This window comes from Nymphalis io, chromosome 18, assembly GCF_905147045.1.
Source record: "Nymphalis io chromosome 18, ilAglIoxx1.1, whole genome shotgun sequence".
NCBI lineage: Eukaryota > Metazoa > Arthropoda > Insecta > Lepidoptera > Nymphalidae > Nymphalis > Nymphalis io.
The window spans coordinates 9834785-9851453 of NC_065905.1; the positions used below are offsets into that span (position 1 = coordinate 9834785).

General features: G+C 31.8%; 1 protein-coding gene across 1 annotated transcript; it reads left to right on the forward strand.

Annotated features, from left to right (window-relative positions):
* The first annotated feature begins 12723 nt into the window (after positions 1-12723).
* Positions 12724-13895, forward strand: LOC126775478 (3-oxoacyl-[acyl-carrier-protein] reductase FabG-like). Its single transcript, XM_050497454.1, has one exon. It carries the CDS (start codon positions 12772-12774, stop codon positions 13564-13566), a length of 795 nt encoding a protein of 264 aa, XP_050353411.1. The 5' UTR covers positions 12724-12771; the 3' UTR covers positions 13567-13895.
* Positions 13896-16669: the final 2774 nt, after the last annotated feature.

Below are 16669 nucleotides of genomic sequence, written 5' to 3' on the forward strand. Positions count from 1 at the left end.
CGTTTTTACGAATAGTTAGATAGTCAACGCCCTTAATTATAATCGTTACTAAGTGGCAGTTTAGTTAAACACTGATTTCTCTTCTTATCTTTATTGATTTGACAGTCGAAAGAAGAAGACACAGCATTGTTTGATTAATCATATATATACAACATAGCATAGTTGAAACTAAAATCCAAAACGCATGCCACATTTCACATTAGTTGTATTAACTGCTTGAAAATATTATCAAATCAAAATATACTTTATTCAAGAAGGCTTTTACAAGCACACATGAATTGCCATTTAAAATGTTTATAGATGTATGTCTAGAACGATATTCATTTTAAATTATTATTTTTTTTAATATTTGAATTTATCATAAGAGATCGTAATCCACGTATATTTAAATCTTTGTGCTAAAATTTTTAGTGACATAAAATTTTTCCATATTTATATTATATGATTTTTTATTGATATATCAATTTCATATCATATATAAATTCATCATATTAATACATATATAAATTCACGCTCAACCAGACCATTGATGACGCTAAATTGCGAAATAAGACAACGATGTCTAAACAGACTGTATGTATCTATTCTATGGTTTTGGTATACTATACTGGTTAACTAATAACATTCTGACGATTTGTTTTAAAGCACAGTTATATGTAAATATATAATTTAACCAACAACGTTACGAATTCTCAAAATGAATGTATACAACATGCTATTATAAATAAACTACAATTCTACATGTTTTTGGCATCACATTGAAATAATCTGTGACGCATAGTTTATTTTGATATTGCAATCGCTTTAACAACACCATACAAATGCATAATCAGCAATAAAAAAGCATTTAATTATTATAATACATAAAAACTTTCAGAGATACAAATTACAATAACACGAAGTATATAAATATTATAAATTATGTGAATTTGCTGCGTGTTTGTAGGTTTTACATATATACATTACAATTACATTGAAATTGATCTGTCTTGTCAAAAATATATCTAACTAATGTTTATGCTGACTGTACTTTTCTCAATAAACGCTGATATGATTATGGGCTGAAATTCTTCTTTTTGAATTATATTATTTCTAAGGTTTTCCTTTTAATTGTCAGTTTCTTCCGAAATTATTGGTATACATATTGGTCCCACTCTTCGATAACCTTCAGGACATCCGCCATGTGTCACGAAGTTCTCAACTGCTGCCACTACTTTTGGTGCTTTGACAGTTTCATCAATAGCTTCTGTATTACTAGATGATTGATTTGTTGCTTGTATTGCATTCATTTTTTCATTCTCAAGCTTTTCTTGATTAGCGAAATCCATTTCTATATGGCAGATTCTGTTATTGATTTAACTTACGTGACTTTTTTTTTTTGATTGAATTTTCTTCTTTCTAATATATTTAACTATATTTTCAAATCTATCAATTGTACTGATTATTTAAAGAAACACACATGTGGCTTGTCTTAAATGCGTCAATGAAATGGTCTCCGTACATACATTGAATTGTTTTATTTATAGTACGAAATGAGAACAGAAATATTTTGTTGTTGAATTTTAGAAACTATGGCTTGGAGAGTAAGTGTAATTTAATGAAGAGTGTGTTCGTAAACAAATTTATGTATTTTCCAATGGATAGTGACTAATTTGGTTTTTACAATAACAATTTATTAAAAAAGAATCTGACGTTTGTTGTTTATATCGAATGTTATATATTTATAAATATTTGAATTGAAGGAAAAAAATATATATATCGAAATAATAATTTCAATAATGTACCATGGTTCAATTTTAAACTATTCATTGAATATTATTTACAAGCTAAACACTGATTTATCTTCTTTTGATATTATTGATTTGACATTCGACGGAAAAGGACGAAGCATTGCTTAGCTAATCACTCCCTAAAATCTGACAACTGCAACAAACAAGAAAGCTTTACATTACAATCTGAAAACACAAGATGAGTTGATAAATATAAAGTATATAGTATTCGTACATGTATATAAAAGATAAATTGAAAGTTCATATCTTAATTTAGTATTGCTTAACTTTTTTGTGTCATGTGTTTTTCTATTCGAATCGAAATTAAATAAGTATATAATAAAATTAATAGTTTTATTGCTTTGATGAAACATAAATGTGTCGTAGTTGAATTTTAAATTTAATACAATTTTTATATGTCTATCATGATTGACAATATTTAAAAATTAATTTTTATATATACCTATGATGACAATAATGTCCTCTTAGGAGACAAGCATCCAACACTCAAAAGTTTGCAAGAGATATTATTGAGTACAGATGCACAGAGTGCATCTTTTCTCACTCCCATAATCCTTTGAGACTGCAATCCGATACGACCGGAGAGAGTTCAGGCGTTAGGTCAAAGTCTTCACATTATTCACACACGGCCATCTGATCCCAAATAAAGCAGAGCTTGTGCTATGGAAACCAGACAACTGATATGCTACAATACTTTACTTTTGTAAATACATACTTATATAGATAATTACACCTAGACTCAGGACAAACAGACATGTTCATGAACACAAATGTCTGTCCTGGGTGGGAATCGAACCCACAACCATCGGCGTGAAAGGCAAGTAACTACCAACCACGCCAACTGGCTCAGTACATGGCAGTGTACTTACAGGTGACCTCCAAACACCGAACTGCTACCGTTAATTCCTTGACAGAAAAACACTGTACCCTTGTGTCCGACCCAGGATACGAACCTAAGCTTTCGAATCTACGGCCTTATATCTACGACTCCAGATGGTAAATATTATTTATATTACCTAATATGCTTTAAATAAACATTAAAAACAGGAAAAAAACAATGACTTCGTTGGTATTTTTCTGAATTATTTAATTATTGTTTCTGAATTCGTATATATGTACATATTTTTCAATAGGCTTATAACAATTTACCAACGTTATATGGTATCTGGTGTCTTTTATTCTCTTGTCAAACAAAATGTGAGTCCATATTTATTTATATTTTTCGTGTTTTGATCGCAATACAAAAATATTTATTATATATGTTGCCAGATGTCGTCTCTGTCGTAGTAACGAGCTGACCAGTCAGGTGAGATTCATAATTGCGCTTAAAATCTGAGTGACTTATTTTATATAAGAAAAATAAATTTACATAAGAAAACTTTAAAGTGGACAAAAATATGCTTACGTGCTAGATTACATATATACTTTATAACAACACGTATAAATAACAATCTATTTTCCTAAACTATATATACTATTTATATACCAGATGACGTCATGACGCTTCTATTCGGCACCTTACTTTATATTACCATAGGAGCCTGAAATATTGTTTTGCATTGATCCAATTTCTTTTCTCGGCAGACGTTTGTCATTGTGATAGCGTCTTTCTTCGCCGGATGAATCATTTTGACTATTCATGTCTACGGTACAAGCCACAAGCATAACGTAACCAATGTGACTCTTAGAAGAACATATATATTTCTTAAATATCCTTAAACTAAAACTAAGCAATAAAAAATGCACATAATCACGACTTTAAAGAATATTCTCACTAATTTCAGCTGGTAGCTCTGTGCAAGCCCGCCTGGGTAGGGGTCACTCACTCTTCTTCTACCGCCAAACAGCATTAATTAGTACTGTGAGTGAGCCAGTGTAACTACAACTAACATAACATATTTGTTTCCAAGGTTGGTGGCACATTAGCGCTATAAGGGATGGTTAATATTTCTTATAATACTTAACTGAAGGTAAAAATATTTGAACTTTTGAAAGTCTACCTACCTATTATTATAAAAAAATAAGAGGAAAATATGAGTTTATTTTTCCTGAATAAGTAACTACAGGCACAAGGGACATAACACCTTTGTTTCCAAGGTTGGTGGCACATTAGCGTTATAAGGGATGGTTAATATTTCTTATAATACTTAACTGAAGGTAAAAATATTTAACCTTGTAAAAGTCTGCCTACCTATTATAATAAAAAAATAACAAGAAAATATGAGTTTATTTTTCCTGAATAAGATAATATCTATAACTGGCTTAACTTTAAAATTACGGTACATTTTAGATTTCGCATATCAAGTCAAAGTTATCATTCGCAATAAAACTATTATAATTATAATATTTTTATTTAAGGAGTGGCTGGGAGGCAAACGTTTTATCCCCAACGTGTGTAATCATATAAAAAGTTATCCTCAAGGACATAAACAATTTTTTTTTTTTTTACATTGAAAATTTCATAATATAACATCAAAAATGCATAATAGCATGGACACAGAGGCTAGAAGATTATCCTCGGTTAGTCGCGTACTTTATAGTAATGCATTTCGTTGGTTTTTTTATAGAATAGGTTGCCGGACGAGCAAATAGGCCACCTGATGGTAACTGTTCACCAACACCCATAGATATTTACATTGTAACAGATGTTAACCATCACTTACATCGCCATTGCGCCAAGAAGCTTGGGAACGAAGATGTTATATCTCTTGTAACTGTAATTACACTGCCGCAGTCATCCTTCAAACTAGAAAACAAAAATACCGAGTACTGCTATTTTGAGGTATAATATCTGATAAGTGAGTGGTACCTACCCAGACGAGCTTACACGAGGCCAGTAAATATGATGGATTTTATTATAATTGGCTTCCCAAGAAACAATTAATATTAGGCGTAGCAGTTAATTAAGAGGTTTCTCAAGTAAGTTTTTATTTATTTTATAGTATTTTTAATAGCGATTGCTGCAAGGTTATTTCACTCGTCGATCTACAAATATTTTATCGCAATTGACGTTTTTATCTGTGGTGACAGGAAGGATTTATGTTGTTTATAAAACGTCTTATGCTTCTGGTTTTCATTGAGGATTCTAAAGTATTATTACAATATTTTTATAATATTAGTCTCATGTTCAAATTCAAGAGTCTTAAATAAACTAACGCAACGTTTCGACTTAATTAAAAGCTTAAGGAAAATTGTTATTATTTTTTATATTTATAAGGAAGAAGTAAAATGTAAAATTATCGAATATAATATTGAATGAATAAATGTTAATATTTTATTATTATATAATACTACATAATATTACTTGATAGTATATTACAATTACTATATAATTTTTCAACACAAATGAAATAAAAAAAAATTACAAAATTACTTAATGTCAAGGCATTCCAAATTTATATATATATATATTTAATTAGCCTGAATGGAAGCTTCATATAAACACTTAAGACGGAGAACGCTTTAGAGCTACATCCAACGCAAAAAAAACAATGTCGGTTAATAAGCAAAAACCTTATACATCTATGTCTATATATATATATATATATATATATATATATATATATATATATATATATATAGACATCGATACTGGTTATCGACAACGCATCCTGTGACAGCACTCTAGCGCTGTTGAAAAATTACTGAGAAACGTCAAATAGGTAGTGTGCGACAAAGATAACGCTCTACGAAGCCGAAATTAGTCGATAGTCACTTTTTAATGGTCGATGTGCAATATTTATTAACGGGTATTATACGCCCTTATATAGTTAAACAATTCTTTCTTATTCTTTCGAATGTCTAATCAATAATGACAGAAAGAGATAGTTTAGTGATTAACTAAACAGTCGCCGCGTTTATAAGTAAGGCTGAAATTAACATGACTATAAAAAATTATAACTTTTAGTTCAAAGATATTTAAAAACCGAGGTATGAAATAAAAGATCTTCTTGCGAAATAATTCATTGCATTCAATATAAAATAATATAAAATATATCTTACTAGCATAATAGATAAAAAACGTCATGCTTCATGATGAACTTGTGTGGTGAAGAATTTTGATTTATTAATAAGTTTAATTATTGTTTTTCCATGGTGGAATACATATTGGTCCAAATCTGTGTTTACCTGCTGGGCAGTTCCCAACACTCATTACTTGTTTTAAAGGAATAGGAAGAGCTTCAACAACTTCTTCATCTGCTCCTGTATTATTGGCGGGATTTTCCATTTTATCTGATGTATTTGCGATTATATTCTCTTCTTTCGTTTTATGTTGATTCATGGAGTTCATGTTTTTAGATTTATTTAATTTTAAATATCGAATTATTCGTGGTTCGTTTGGCGAATTTTTCGAGTACAATAATATGCTTTGTACGAAACAATTAATGTAATTAATGAACTTCGAAAACTGCTCTTATATTTGTATTTTGGCATCAAGTAATAATACCAATACTGAGAAGTCGTTTTTGAAAAATCATATTTACGGGAAATACGCTTTGATAACCTATTTCCTTAGGGAAATTATGCATTCGTTAGTTCTGATAAATTAATTAATTGTGAAAAAAACAAGTACTGCTATTATTTAAAATATTTCGTTTACTTATTTAAGGAAAATTCTGTTAGTAAAATCAATGCACGGCTAGAAGTTTTATTCAGCTTCTGAACAACAAAGACAGAAATTAATGAATATGTCCAAATTACAAAATGTAAGAAATATTGGTCATCCGTTACAATGCACCACCAACCTTGGAAACTAAGACGGTATTTTTCATGTGCCTGTAGTTACACCGGCTCACTTACCCTTTAAACTGGAATGCAATAATACTAATAGATAGAATATGAGTGGGTGTTACTGCCCACACAGGCTTGCACGAAGCCCTACCTCCAAGTGAGTCGTCATAATTGGTGGCACTTTGGAGATATAAGGAATGATTAGTATTTCTTACGGAGCCAATGTCTACCGGAGGTGGTGACCACTTATCATCATATTTTGATTTAATTAGTTTTTTGTTCTGATTTTTTATATATACATACATATTATACACATAATGACAAGATGGAGCTCTTGTAATTTATATATTAACAAATATAACACAAGCTAAAGACGTTTTTTTCTAAGCTAAAATATTTTATATTTACTCCAAATATCATTTCAGATTCGAACAGACAACTGTTGGCGTTTCACTCATATTATTTGACAAATTGCTGGAGATTGATTCAATTTCCTTTAGAGGTAGTCAGTGCGATTGCGTCTTTCCTTACGGACAGATCAAGCTAAACATGGTACAAGTTAAAAGCAACGTATAAATTCTAAATTATATACATTTGTTTAATACATATATATTTTTTAAGTTTTTTTGAATATATTAAACTTTTCATATGGGGAAAATATCATAAAAAAAATACATTCAAACTGTCTCAAATACACTTGTAAGCTCGTATTTATTGTACCATACATATTTTCTTTATGTCCAGTTTGGCATTCGAGGCACGCGTTCACACAAGTTTCAAAGACATACGTGACCGAAGCTCCCGTAATGCTTATATCTAGCAAAAGAGGAAAGGTAACTTGAGATTTGAAAAAAACGTGTTACAGACCTTTACTTAAGATGAACTACCACAGAATAAGATATCAGAAATGGCGTATTCATTTATTATGGAAAATATTCAAAATATATGGTGTGAGCTCTTAAGTATTTCAAGGAGTATATAAAAATCAAGGTTAAATAATATAATATTTTTTTAGATATTGGTATATTCTCGTCATGTAGCAAAATATACAGGATCTAGGAAATATATGGCAACTACAAAGCCCCGTAGAGATTGGTCCGAACAATTATTAGTCCGTTATTTTCGACTGTCTTGTTGCACGTTATATACGAATATATACAATTAAATATACACCCAACACCTCTATTTCAATATTAAAAGTATGACTCTAGTACATGGTTGGATAAAACAATAACCGCTCCGTTGGTCTAGTGTGTATACAACACCACTGTGGCGCGGACCAGGACACCACTCTGCATACGTTGGAGACGTGCCCCGCATGGAGCGCGGAGAGGCAAATCCTGGTCCGCGAGGTCGGACAAGACCTCTCCCTGCGAGCAATCGTGCCGGCGATGCTCCGCAGGGAATCGGCGCGGAGGACCGTTGCCTTTCTTCTTTAAGACCGTTATGGTCCAGAAAGAGAAGACAAAGCGGAAACGGGAAAGGGTCAATCCTGTTCGGCTGAGATGACGTCATTTCCTGATACTTTAAAATAATGTTCTGCAATTAGTTTCGACTTTGTTCTCATAGAATAGGTACTGATTTTCAAACAAAAAATTTGTCAGCAAGGCCGTACAAACATCGACAAACAGAATGTTAAAGCGTTTTACTGAGAAAACTTTCTTAACAACCCAAAACTTTTCGACCCAAATAAAACTGCTATAGAAATAAATAAGTTTTACTGTTTGGCAAAAACATTTATTGATAAATATAACTTAGAAAACAATTTGGAAATTTACTTAAACGATTAAATGAAACAAATAGCGTTTATTGAGATAAATACTCTCATTGAATAAATTAAATACTGTCATCAAAATTGTTATCTAAAAGTATAAAGTCTATTATTTTAAAAGTCAAGACGGTTGTTCACATAGGATCGTACAAACCTTGAGTTTATGTCAGGGTAAGGACATTACGCTCTCATCATATATTCATACGAGAAACTTTGGCTTGGAACACCTGGAAGATTTTTATAATTCTTTTAATATACAGAAATATTTCTTTTGGTTATATATTAAATATATTTCAAAATACAAAACGAATTTGGTTTGACATTTTAGCCTTAATTTATGTATATGATTCATTTATATCAGATTAATAATTCTACAACATTTTTATCCTCTATCCCCCAACTCTACAGTACAGTAACAGAAGTGGTTAGCAACTGAGTTTGATTGTTTGTTCTGTTTCACGTATAACCACTCAATCAATCGTCATGAAATTTTGCGTACGCGTTATGGGGTACAGAAAAGCTTATAGGGTAGTTAACACTCCCTCCACCCCGTCTGTACATTCGGTCTAAGTCGCGGGTAGGAACGGTAGTTATTTCATACATAAAACATCAGCCTTGTTACTTCAAGTTTATTATACGGTCACACTTACCAAGTGAAGAAACTTGACACGACATGTGCATGCGTGTGGCAACATTTTGCTTGAATTCCTCTAAAATCAAAATATATTTATTCGAGAGGGCTCTTAGAAGCCCTTTTGAATTTACAAGATAACGTGTTAAGGTACCTTCCGTAAGGATGAAGGTTAAGGAAAATTAAGTAGGTTTTTTTTATTATTATTTAGTACACAAAACTGACTACAATTATACAATCAACAATGACATACAATAATACATTTAACTGAAAATATTTACAATTGAGTCTTCTCGATGTGGACATTACATGCTTATATGAGGGCTTAAAAGCAAAAAAAAAAATTTTGTTTAGTTAATAGTTTAATTTTTAAATTTTAGTTTTCACCCATGTAAATAACATATATATATTAATAACACTGTTAGTTGGTTTTGTGCAAGCTCGACTGGGTTGGTACCACCCACTCATCAGATATTCTACCGCAAAACACTAGTACTTGGTATTATTGTTTTCCGATTTGAAGGATGAGTGAGCCAGTGTAAATACAGGCACAAGGTACACAACATCTTAATTCCCAAAGTTGATGGCGCATTGGCGATGTAAGCGATGGTTAACATTTACAGAGCCAATGTCTATCGTTGGTGACCACTTACCATCAGAGGGCCCATATGCTTGTCCGCCTACCTATTCTATAAAAAATACATTAAAATTATAGCAATGCTGATTGAATATCAACAATTTATTTGATGGCTTAAATAACTTAGATACCTAATAGTTTATTTTGTAATGATAAGAAAACATTTTTCATTTTGCTTTCTAAAACGTTTATGATCTATGAATACTCTTAACCCAAGATTTAGATTGCATTTCGTTTTCAGGCATTACAAAACAAACTAGGTTCTGCATTTCGTTCAGACAAATTCCTCCCCAAAGTCGAAAACGCTGCTTCCCTGTTCTCTAGTTAAGTTATAAACTTGTTTAAGAGAACGAACAAACAAGATCCAATGGGTTGTTTGGGTTCGCTAGTTTGTGTACATTCGTGTGAAAGTTAAACGAAACATAATTTCTACAAATGATTTTGATTCTTAAATTGCCATGTATAAGACTGTTAATGGAATGGACGATCGTTATCCATTTGTTAGAAGTAAACACGTTATTTAGTGCTCGCAAAATATACTGATTGCGAAAACAGATAAGAAACGTAAATTGATTAAAACAATCTATGCTTAATAATAGTTACAAAAAACAAAATAAGTGGATATTACTCAAAATAATCTGAATAAAACATTTTAGTAAGTGTAGATTTTTTAGACCCGCTAACCTTAGTTTACTAGTTCTCCCAAAAAATTGGAACTAAGTATGCAAGAAAGGAAATATAACATTTGAATCACAATTGTATTATAAATTACCACCAACTATAAAAAAATGTAAGCTCAATTAACCAATTCGAATATCAGATCTCAAACTATATTTTGGACAATTAATACCTTCCTAATATAAGAAACTGTGTACAATATACTTAAATATATATTTTGTAACAATACCTTATTTAATATTTCGTTAGCAGAGTACCTGCTTATGTTGCGACCATTAGTTTCTCTTTATGTTATCATGTTGTTCTTTTGTAAGTGATGTTGTCTTTTTAAGCATAAAGATTCTTTGTGCCTATAATTTTGATATTGCGGTCAATGTAAGCCTTCTTCTACAGGAGGACTGACCCTTTCTGGTTACAACTGTCGCAAACTCATAGTAGCTATATTATAGTGCACAAGTATGTCCGCAAAAATTAGAAATATTGCAGCAATGCGATAAGACTATTCATAAGCAGTATTCAGTGATTTTCTTTTAACTGTTAAATGGCTGAAGAGATTTTGATAACGTTTTTATTTTATTTTATAGGTGGGCGGTTGGGCAAATGGACCATCTGATGGTAAGTAATCATCACCGCTACATTGGTGCTGTAAGAAATATTATTTACAACGCAAATGCGCCACTAATCTTGTGAACTAAGGTGTTATGTCCCTATATATTGTTTCACTCACCCTTCATACCGGAACACACAAAATAAGTATTGCTGTTTGACGGATGAGTAGATGATAAGTGGGTGTTACCTTCCTAGATGGGTTGCTCAATATTATTAATTTAATATGACATAGAGTCATGTTTTACTACATAAACAAAATATTGTTACAGTAACAGCCTGTGAATGACCCACTGGTGGGCAAAGGCCTCTTCTCCCTTTTGAGGAGAAGGTTTGGAGCTTATTCCACCACGCTGCTCCAATGCGGGTTGATGGAATACACATGTAGCAGAATTTTAATGAAATTCGACACATGCTGGTTTCCTTACGATGTTTTCCTTCCGTCAAGCACGAGATGAATTATAATAACAAATTAAGCACATGAAAATACAGTGGTACCTGCCCGGGTTTGAACCCACTATCATCGGTTAAGATTCACGCGTTCTTACCACTGGGCCATCTCGGCTTTTTCAAACAAAATATTATTATGCATATTAACATGAATACAAAGATTTGTAAAGGGTATCAGAAGATTGTATTGCATTAAAAGGCGTGGATATAAAACAAAAAATACATAAAACCCGTCGCATCGCTGATTGTAAAATTATATTTAAAGATATATTTTATACAAATAATATTTTAATTAATCAAGAAACAAAAGAAGTATATTTGAAATGGAAGAAAGTGGTCGCTACTGTAAAGATTCAAGCATTGAACGTGGTAATGCATTGCAAGTGGTGAATGAATCTACTTATCAATACTTTATTCAATGCATTGCTAAAATAAAAACATACAAGCAACCGAGTTATAACTACAGTAAAATATAACACATTAATAATAATAATAATATCCTGGGATATTCACACACGGCCATCTGATCCCAAACTAAGCAGAGCTTGTAATAAATAACTATGGAAACCAGACAACTGATACACCACACATACTACATTTCTTTTGTAAATACATACTTATATAGATAATTACACCCAGACTCAGGATAAACAGACATGTTCATGCACACAAATATCTGTTCTGGGTGGGCATCGAACCCACAACCTTCGGCATGAAAGGCAAAGTATCTACCAACCACGCCAACCGGCCCGTCAAATGAACTTTAATGATTTCATTATATAAAATAATTGTGTTATAAATACAAACATTCACTTCTTATAAACTAATTTCGAGAAGTAATCACGTTCGTGTAAATCTTAATAAGTTTTCTTTGATTAAAGTCCATTGTTTACTGTAGTGCCTTATTCTGAAACATTTGTAAATGGTTTTGCATTTTATGTACAAGCTATCCCTTCTTTATATTTTGCTGGACAAACGTATTTAGGCGTTTCATCCTCATGTCTCCCATATGTGCGACTCACCAGCACCTAGTCTGCCATAATAACCACTAAAAATTCGCGATACTCAAGTAGTCTCCTTGGGATCATGTGACGAGATCAAGGGATCGCTTGCGCATGCTACCGTGTCACTGCAACAGTTTTCATGCGAGCGTCTAATACCTAAGAAGGTTTCCAAGCAATACAAGCTATCCTTGCCATGACTTAGCTGGTGATTAATGTTTCATCTTAAAATAATGAGAGTGATATGTTATATATTAATTATATGACAATTAATACTAATAATGGAACAACAATTATTTTAAAAAATACAATAAGATAAAATTTATTGGAATAACAGAATATATGTCTTCCAGTCAAACAATAAGCTATGAAATAATAGATTCGTGATAAGAAAAACGTTTTAAAATAAGTCTATGAGATTCCGAAATGTGGTCAATAGTTTAATCAATATTCATACACCAAGCACAGAGGTCGTGATGGTTTTCTCTAATAAAGTGGTTATATTAACTGGTGCAAATTCTGCATTAGCAGCATCTACTGCAACACTTTTATCTGGTTATGGAGCTCAATTGGTATTAGTCAGTAGCAATCCGGATGAAGTTAAAAAGTTATCGGATGAATTGATAAGACCTCACGGTAAAATTCCTTTATTGATAATCGCTGATGTTTCAAAAGAAGAAGACGTAAAGAAAGTTGAAAGAGAAACTCTTAATCATTTTGGTAAAGTCGATGTCATTATAAACGCCTCATGTGGAATGGTATCCGATTGTATTCTGAAACCAGATCTGAAGGCATTTGATGAAAATATAAATTTAAATCTGCGTTCCATGTATATAATGACTACAACGTTCGCACGACATCTAATGAAATCTAGAGGAAACATTGTCAATGTCGGAAGTATTTTTATTGATACAGTATTCTCTGGTCACGTTACCTACAATATAGCAAAAGCAGGCATTGAATATTTAACGAAAACATCCGCGTTAGAATTGGCGAATAAAGGTATCAGAGTGAACTGCGTTAAACCAGGTTTTACGGAATTCAACGTCACACCAAAGCTGTATAAATGTGAAGACAAAAAGCCTTGGGAAGATGTGACAAGAATGGTTCCGCTTGGAAAGTTAATAAATGGAAGAGATATCGCAGAAGCTATAATTTTCTTAGCAAGCGATAAGGCGAAAAATATAACCGGTACCAGTATTACTATAGATGGTGGGTTAGCTTTGAGTGGTACCACTACCATTGATAAGATTCGATCTGCTTTTGATTAATAACAAATGAAGTAATATATAAAAAATGTGTATAGAAGTCTGAGATAATTTTGCTATCATTAATTGAATGATGATGATGAAAATTTGTATAACGTTTTGCTTTAACTATAAATTAACCCTTGAATAATAACGAAATCATCTCACTTTTTACCTCACGCTCTCTCTTTTAGCGATCTTGGAAGAGATCACTTATAAGAGTTAAGACAGTCAACGAGTACGTATGTCTTTTTATGATGATATGAATCATATAAAGGTTTTCATTGTGCATAAATAATATTATATTGATTACAAATGGGATTAAAGGGTAGAAGTGCAGAATTTCGGGCGCACTCTCATCTTTTAATGTTTATAATTATAATATTTTTCTAGAATTTATTTCTAAGAAATAATTATTGGGACATTAATAAACACAAACAACATCATCGGGAATAAATCAATTTTCATTTCATATATTATACTAAAAACATTATATCCAAGAATTAATAAAATGTATACAGTGACGAAATTACTGAAATTATTTCGCTTATTTTCAAAATATTTAATATTAAAATTTTATTTTAATTTTAAGATTCAAAAGTACTTGTAAAAGTATAAAAGTTTACTTGAATAAAGTATATTTTGATTTGATTTTGCACCGTCATACGACATAGAGGTAATGTTTTCCGGAACGTAAATAGCCATATTTATTTTAGTGTTTATTTATGTTAACGTTATAATTCAGAATTGGTAAAACCCAATTTACATAGCTCTTTCTTAAAAAATGACGGAAATTCATTCATCACAAAATTTTATGCCCTTTGTGGTAAAAAGGGGATGAAATTTCGTATGGATTAGGGATTAAATTAAAAAAAAAAACTCCCTTCTGCTAACGTAATATGTAAAAGGAATTCGAATGAAAATTTTCATGGTAACCCCAGTAAATTGGACTGGGTGTTTGTATGTCAGTCAGACAGTTAGTTATTTTTTTTCCATATATACATTAGAAGTTTTTATTTTGAAAAAGAATAATAATAATATTAATAAGGTCCTCCAGACCGATTTCGGCCACGGCGGCCGGCGATATTATAGTGCACAAGTGTGTGCGCAAACACAGGTGCACTCTCTATTCCCTAACTCTTATAATCTGATGAGACGGCAATCCGACATGACTGAAAAAAGTTCAGGCGCAGGACCAACGGTTTTACGTGCTTTCCGAAGCACGGGAGTGTACACACTTCCAACTTCCAGACTCCGGGCTGCTACTGAGAATTTTCTGATAAAAAAACACAATAACTTTTTATCGGCCCGACTTGGGAATTGAACTTAGGACCTCCGGGTCTGTTGGCCTTACATCAAGCCACAAGACCAACGAGGCACTAGAATAATAGAACCTAATGATAAGGAGAAAAGGAGGTCAAACAGGACCTGCTTCTTGTATATGGCAGTTCATTAACATCATAATATGACGTCATATGGGCGATAGTCTCAATGGCTCGCTGAATAGCTTATTGTATAGAACAGATATATTACGGTATACAAATTAATAGGCAGCGCCACAAACCTTAATATTTTATCAGCCCGCATTAGTCCAGGTGTCCGTTCACACGGACAGGTCGGTAAAATATTATACGTTTATGTGTCGCGTAATTAATGACGCCACAGATAATATACATTTTATTTGTTATATATTTGAACAATAAAAACGTTCTAACCGAAGAGAATAGTCACCCCTTTATTGATGTAGGGGTTAGGGGCTCCACATTAAAACCTCGATCATATTCTTGCAGAATTTGTGGGATTGTTTTCCTATATCCTCTGGTCCTCGTAACTCGAATGAAACAGAGAGTGTTGTCAATTGAAAAAAATGTATGAAAATCTAGTAAAGATGTAGATAAAAAAATCACGCGAATCAGTTGTTTGCCGCATATGACGTCATAAATCACTCGAGAACTGTCTTTCTTATTTAATATAACTATGATTCCAGATGCTGATAAGATGGCTGAGTTACCACGGCATATTTCTAAATAAGCTGACAGATTTACATTATATATTTAAAAAAAAAAAACAATTTACCTGAAATCGATTTAGCTACTTTATTCCTTTTATACGAGGCTTGGAGCTTATTACATAACGCTGCCCCAATATGTCTTTTATCAATTTCATCCAACATATTCAGGTTATCTCAGGAGATTAATTATAAGCAAATTAAGCACATAAAAATATATAACATCAAAAAAATATCTCTTGAATTTAATCCAATCTTATAATGATATTACATAAAAATATTCCTTCATTTTGGTATTTCACGAGGTTTTTCTTTCAATTATATTTCAAACGAAAATTTCACGATGAAATCGGAAAACGAGCGTGAGGTACAGACATCGTTTTCTTACAAAAGGCAGAAATTAAATTCCTAAGAAGGAGGGTGTACGTGACATGAGTGGTATAGAAGTAATTTAAAAAGATTGTTTTTTCTCTAAACAGGTGTCGTATTATAACATCATTAATTTAAAAATTCAATAAGTATTTCTTTCTATAAGTTTAACCGCCTTTTAAAATAGTTTCAAGGATATTTAATAGCCGAAGTAAAGCCTGTACCAAAATCAAAAACGTACCAAAAAACTCCAAGATTTTATTTCAAATCCGATTGTAAATAATTACTAAGTTTAATGGCGGTTTTAGAAGAGTCATATTCCTTTACATTTAATTTAATCATGAAGTAAAGACTATCTCTCTCTCCTTCTCTTTTGATATTGATTTAAATTTAAATCTGTACTAATATTATATTATAATATTTTTATTATTTATTATTATTTTATAATAATGTTTGTGTAAAGGTTGTAGGGGGTAATCTCTGGATCTACTGAACCAATTTTGAAAATTCTTTAATCAAAAGAAAGCTACATTATTTGTGAGTGTCAAAGGCTATATATTAACCCAAAAAATGAAAACACTTTTTCGTGGTAGTCGGATGTTGTGGCGAACGCGACTTTTGGCAGCAAGTAAATAAATCATACCACTCAGTACTAACCGAACAACAACCATAATTTCATTACAAGTAAAAATATTTACCGTCCAACAAAGTGGGCACGGGTCAGCTAGTTCTTAATATTTTTTCATAGTA

What these genes read in the sequence shown, in the direction of transcription:
- LOC126775478 (XM_050497454.1), top strand. Translation starts at nt 12,772, where the DNA reads ATGGTTTTCTCTAATAAAGTGGTTATATTAACTGGTGCAAATTCTGCA.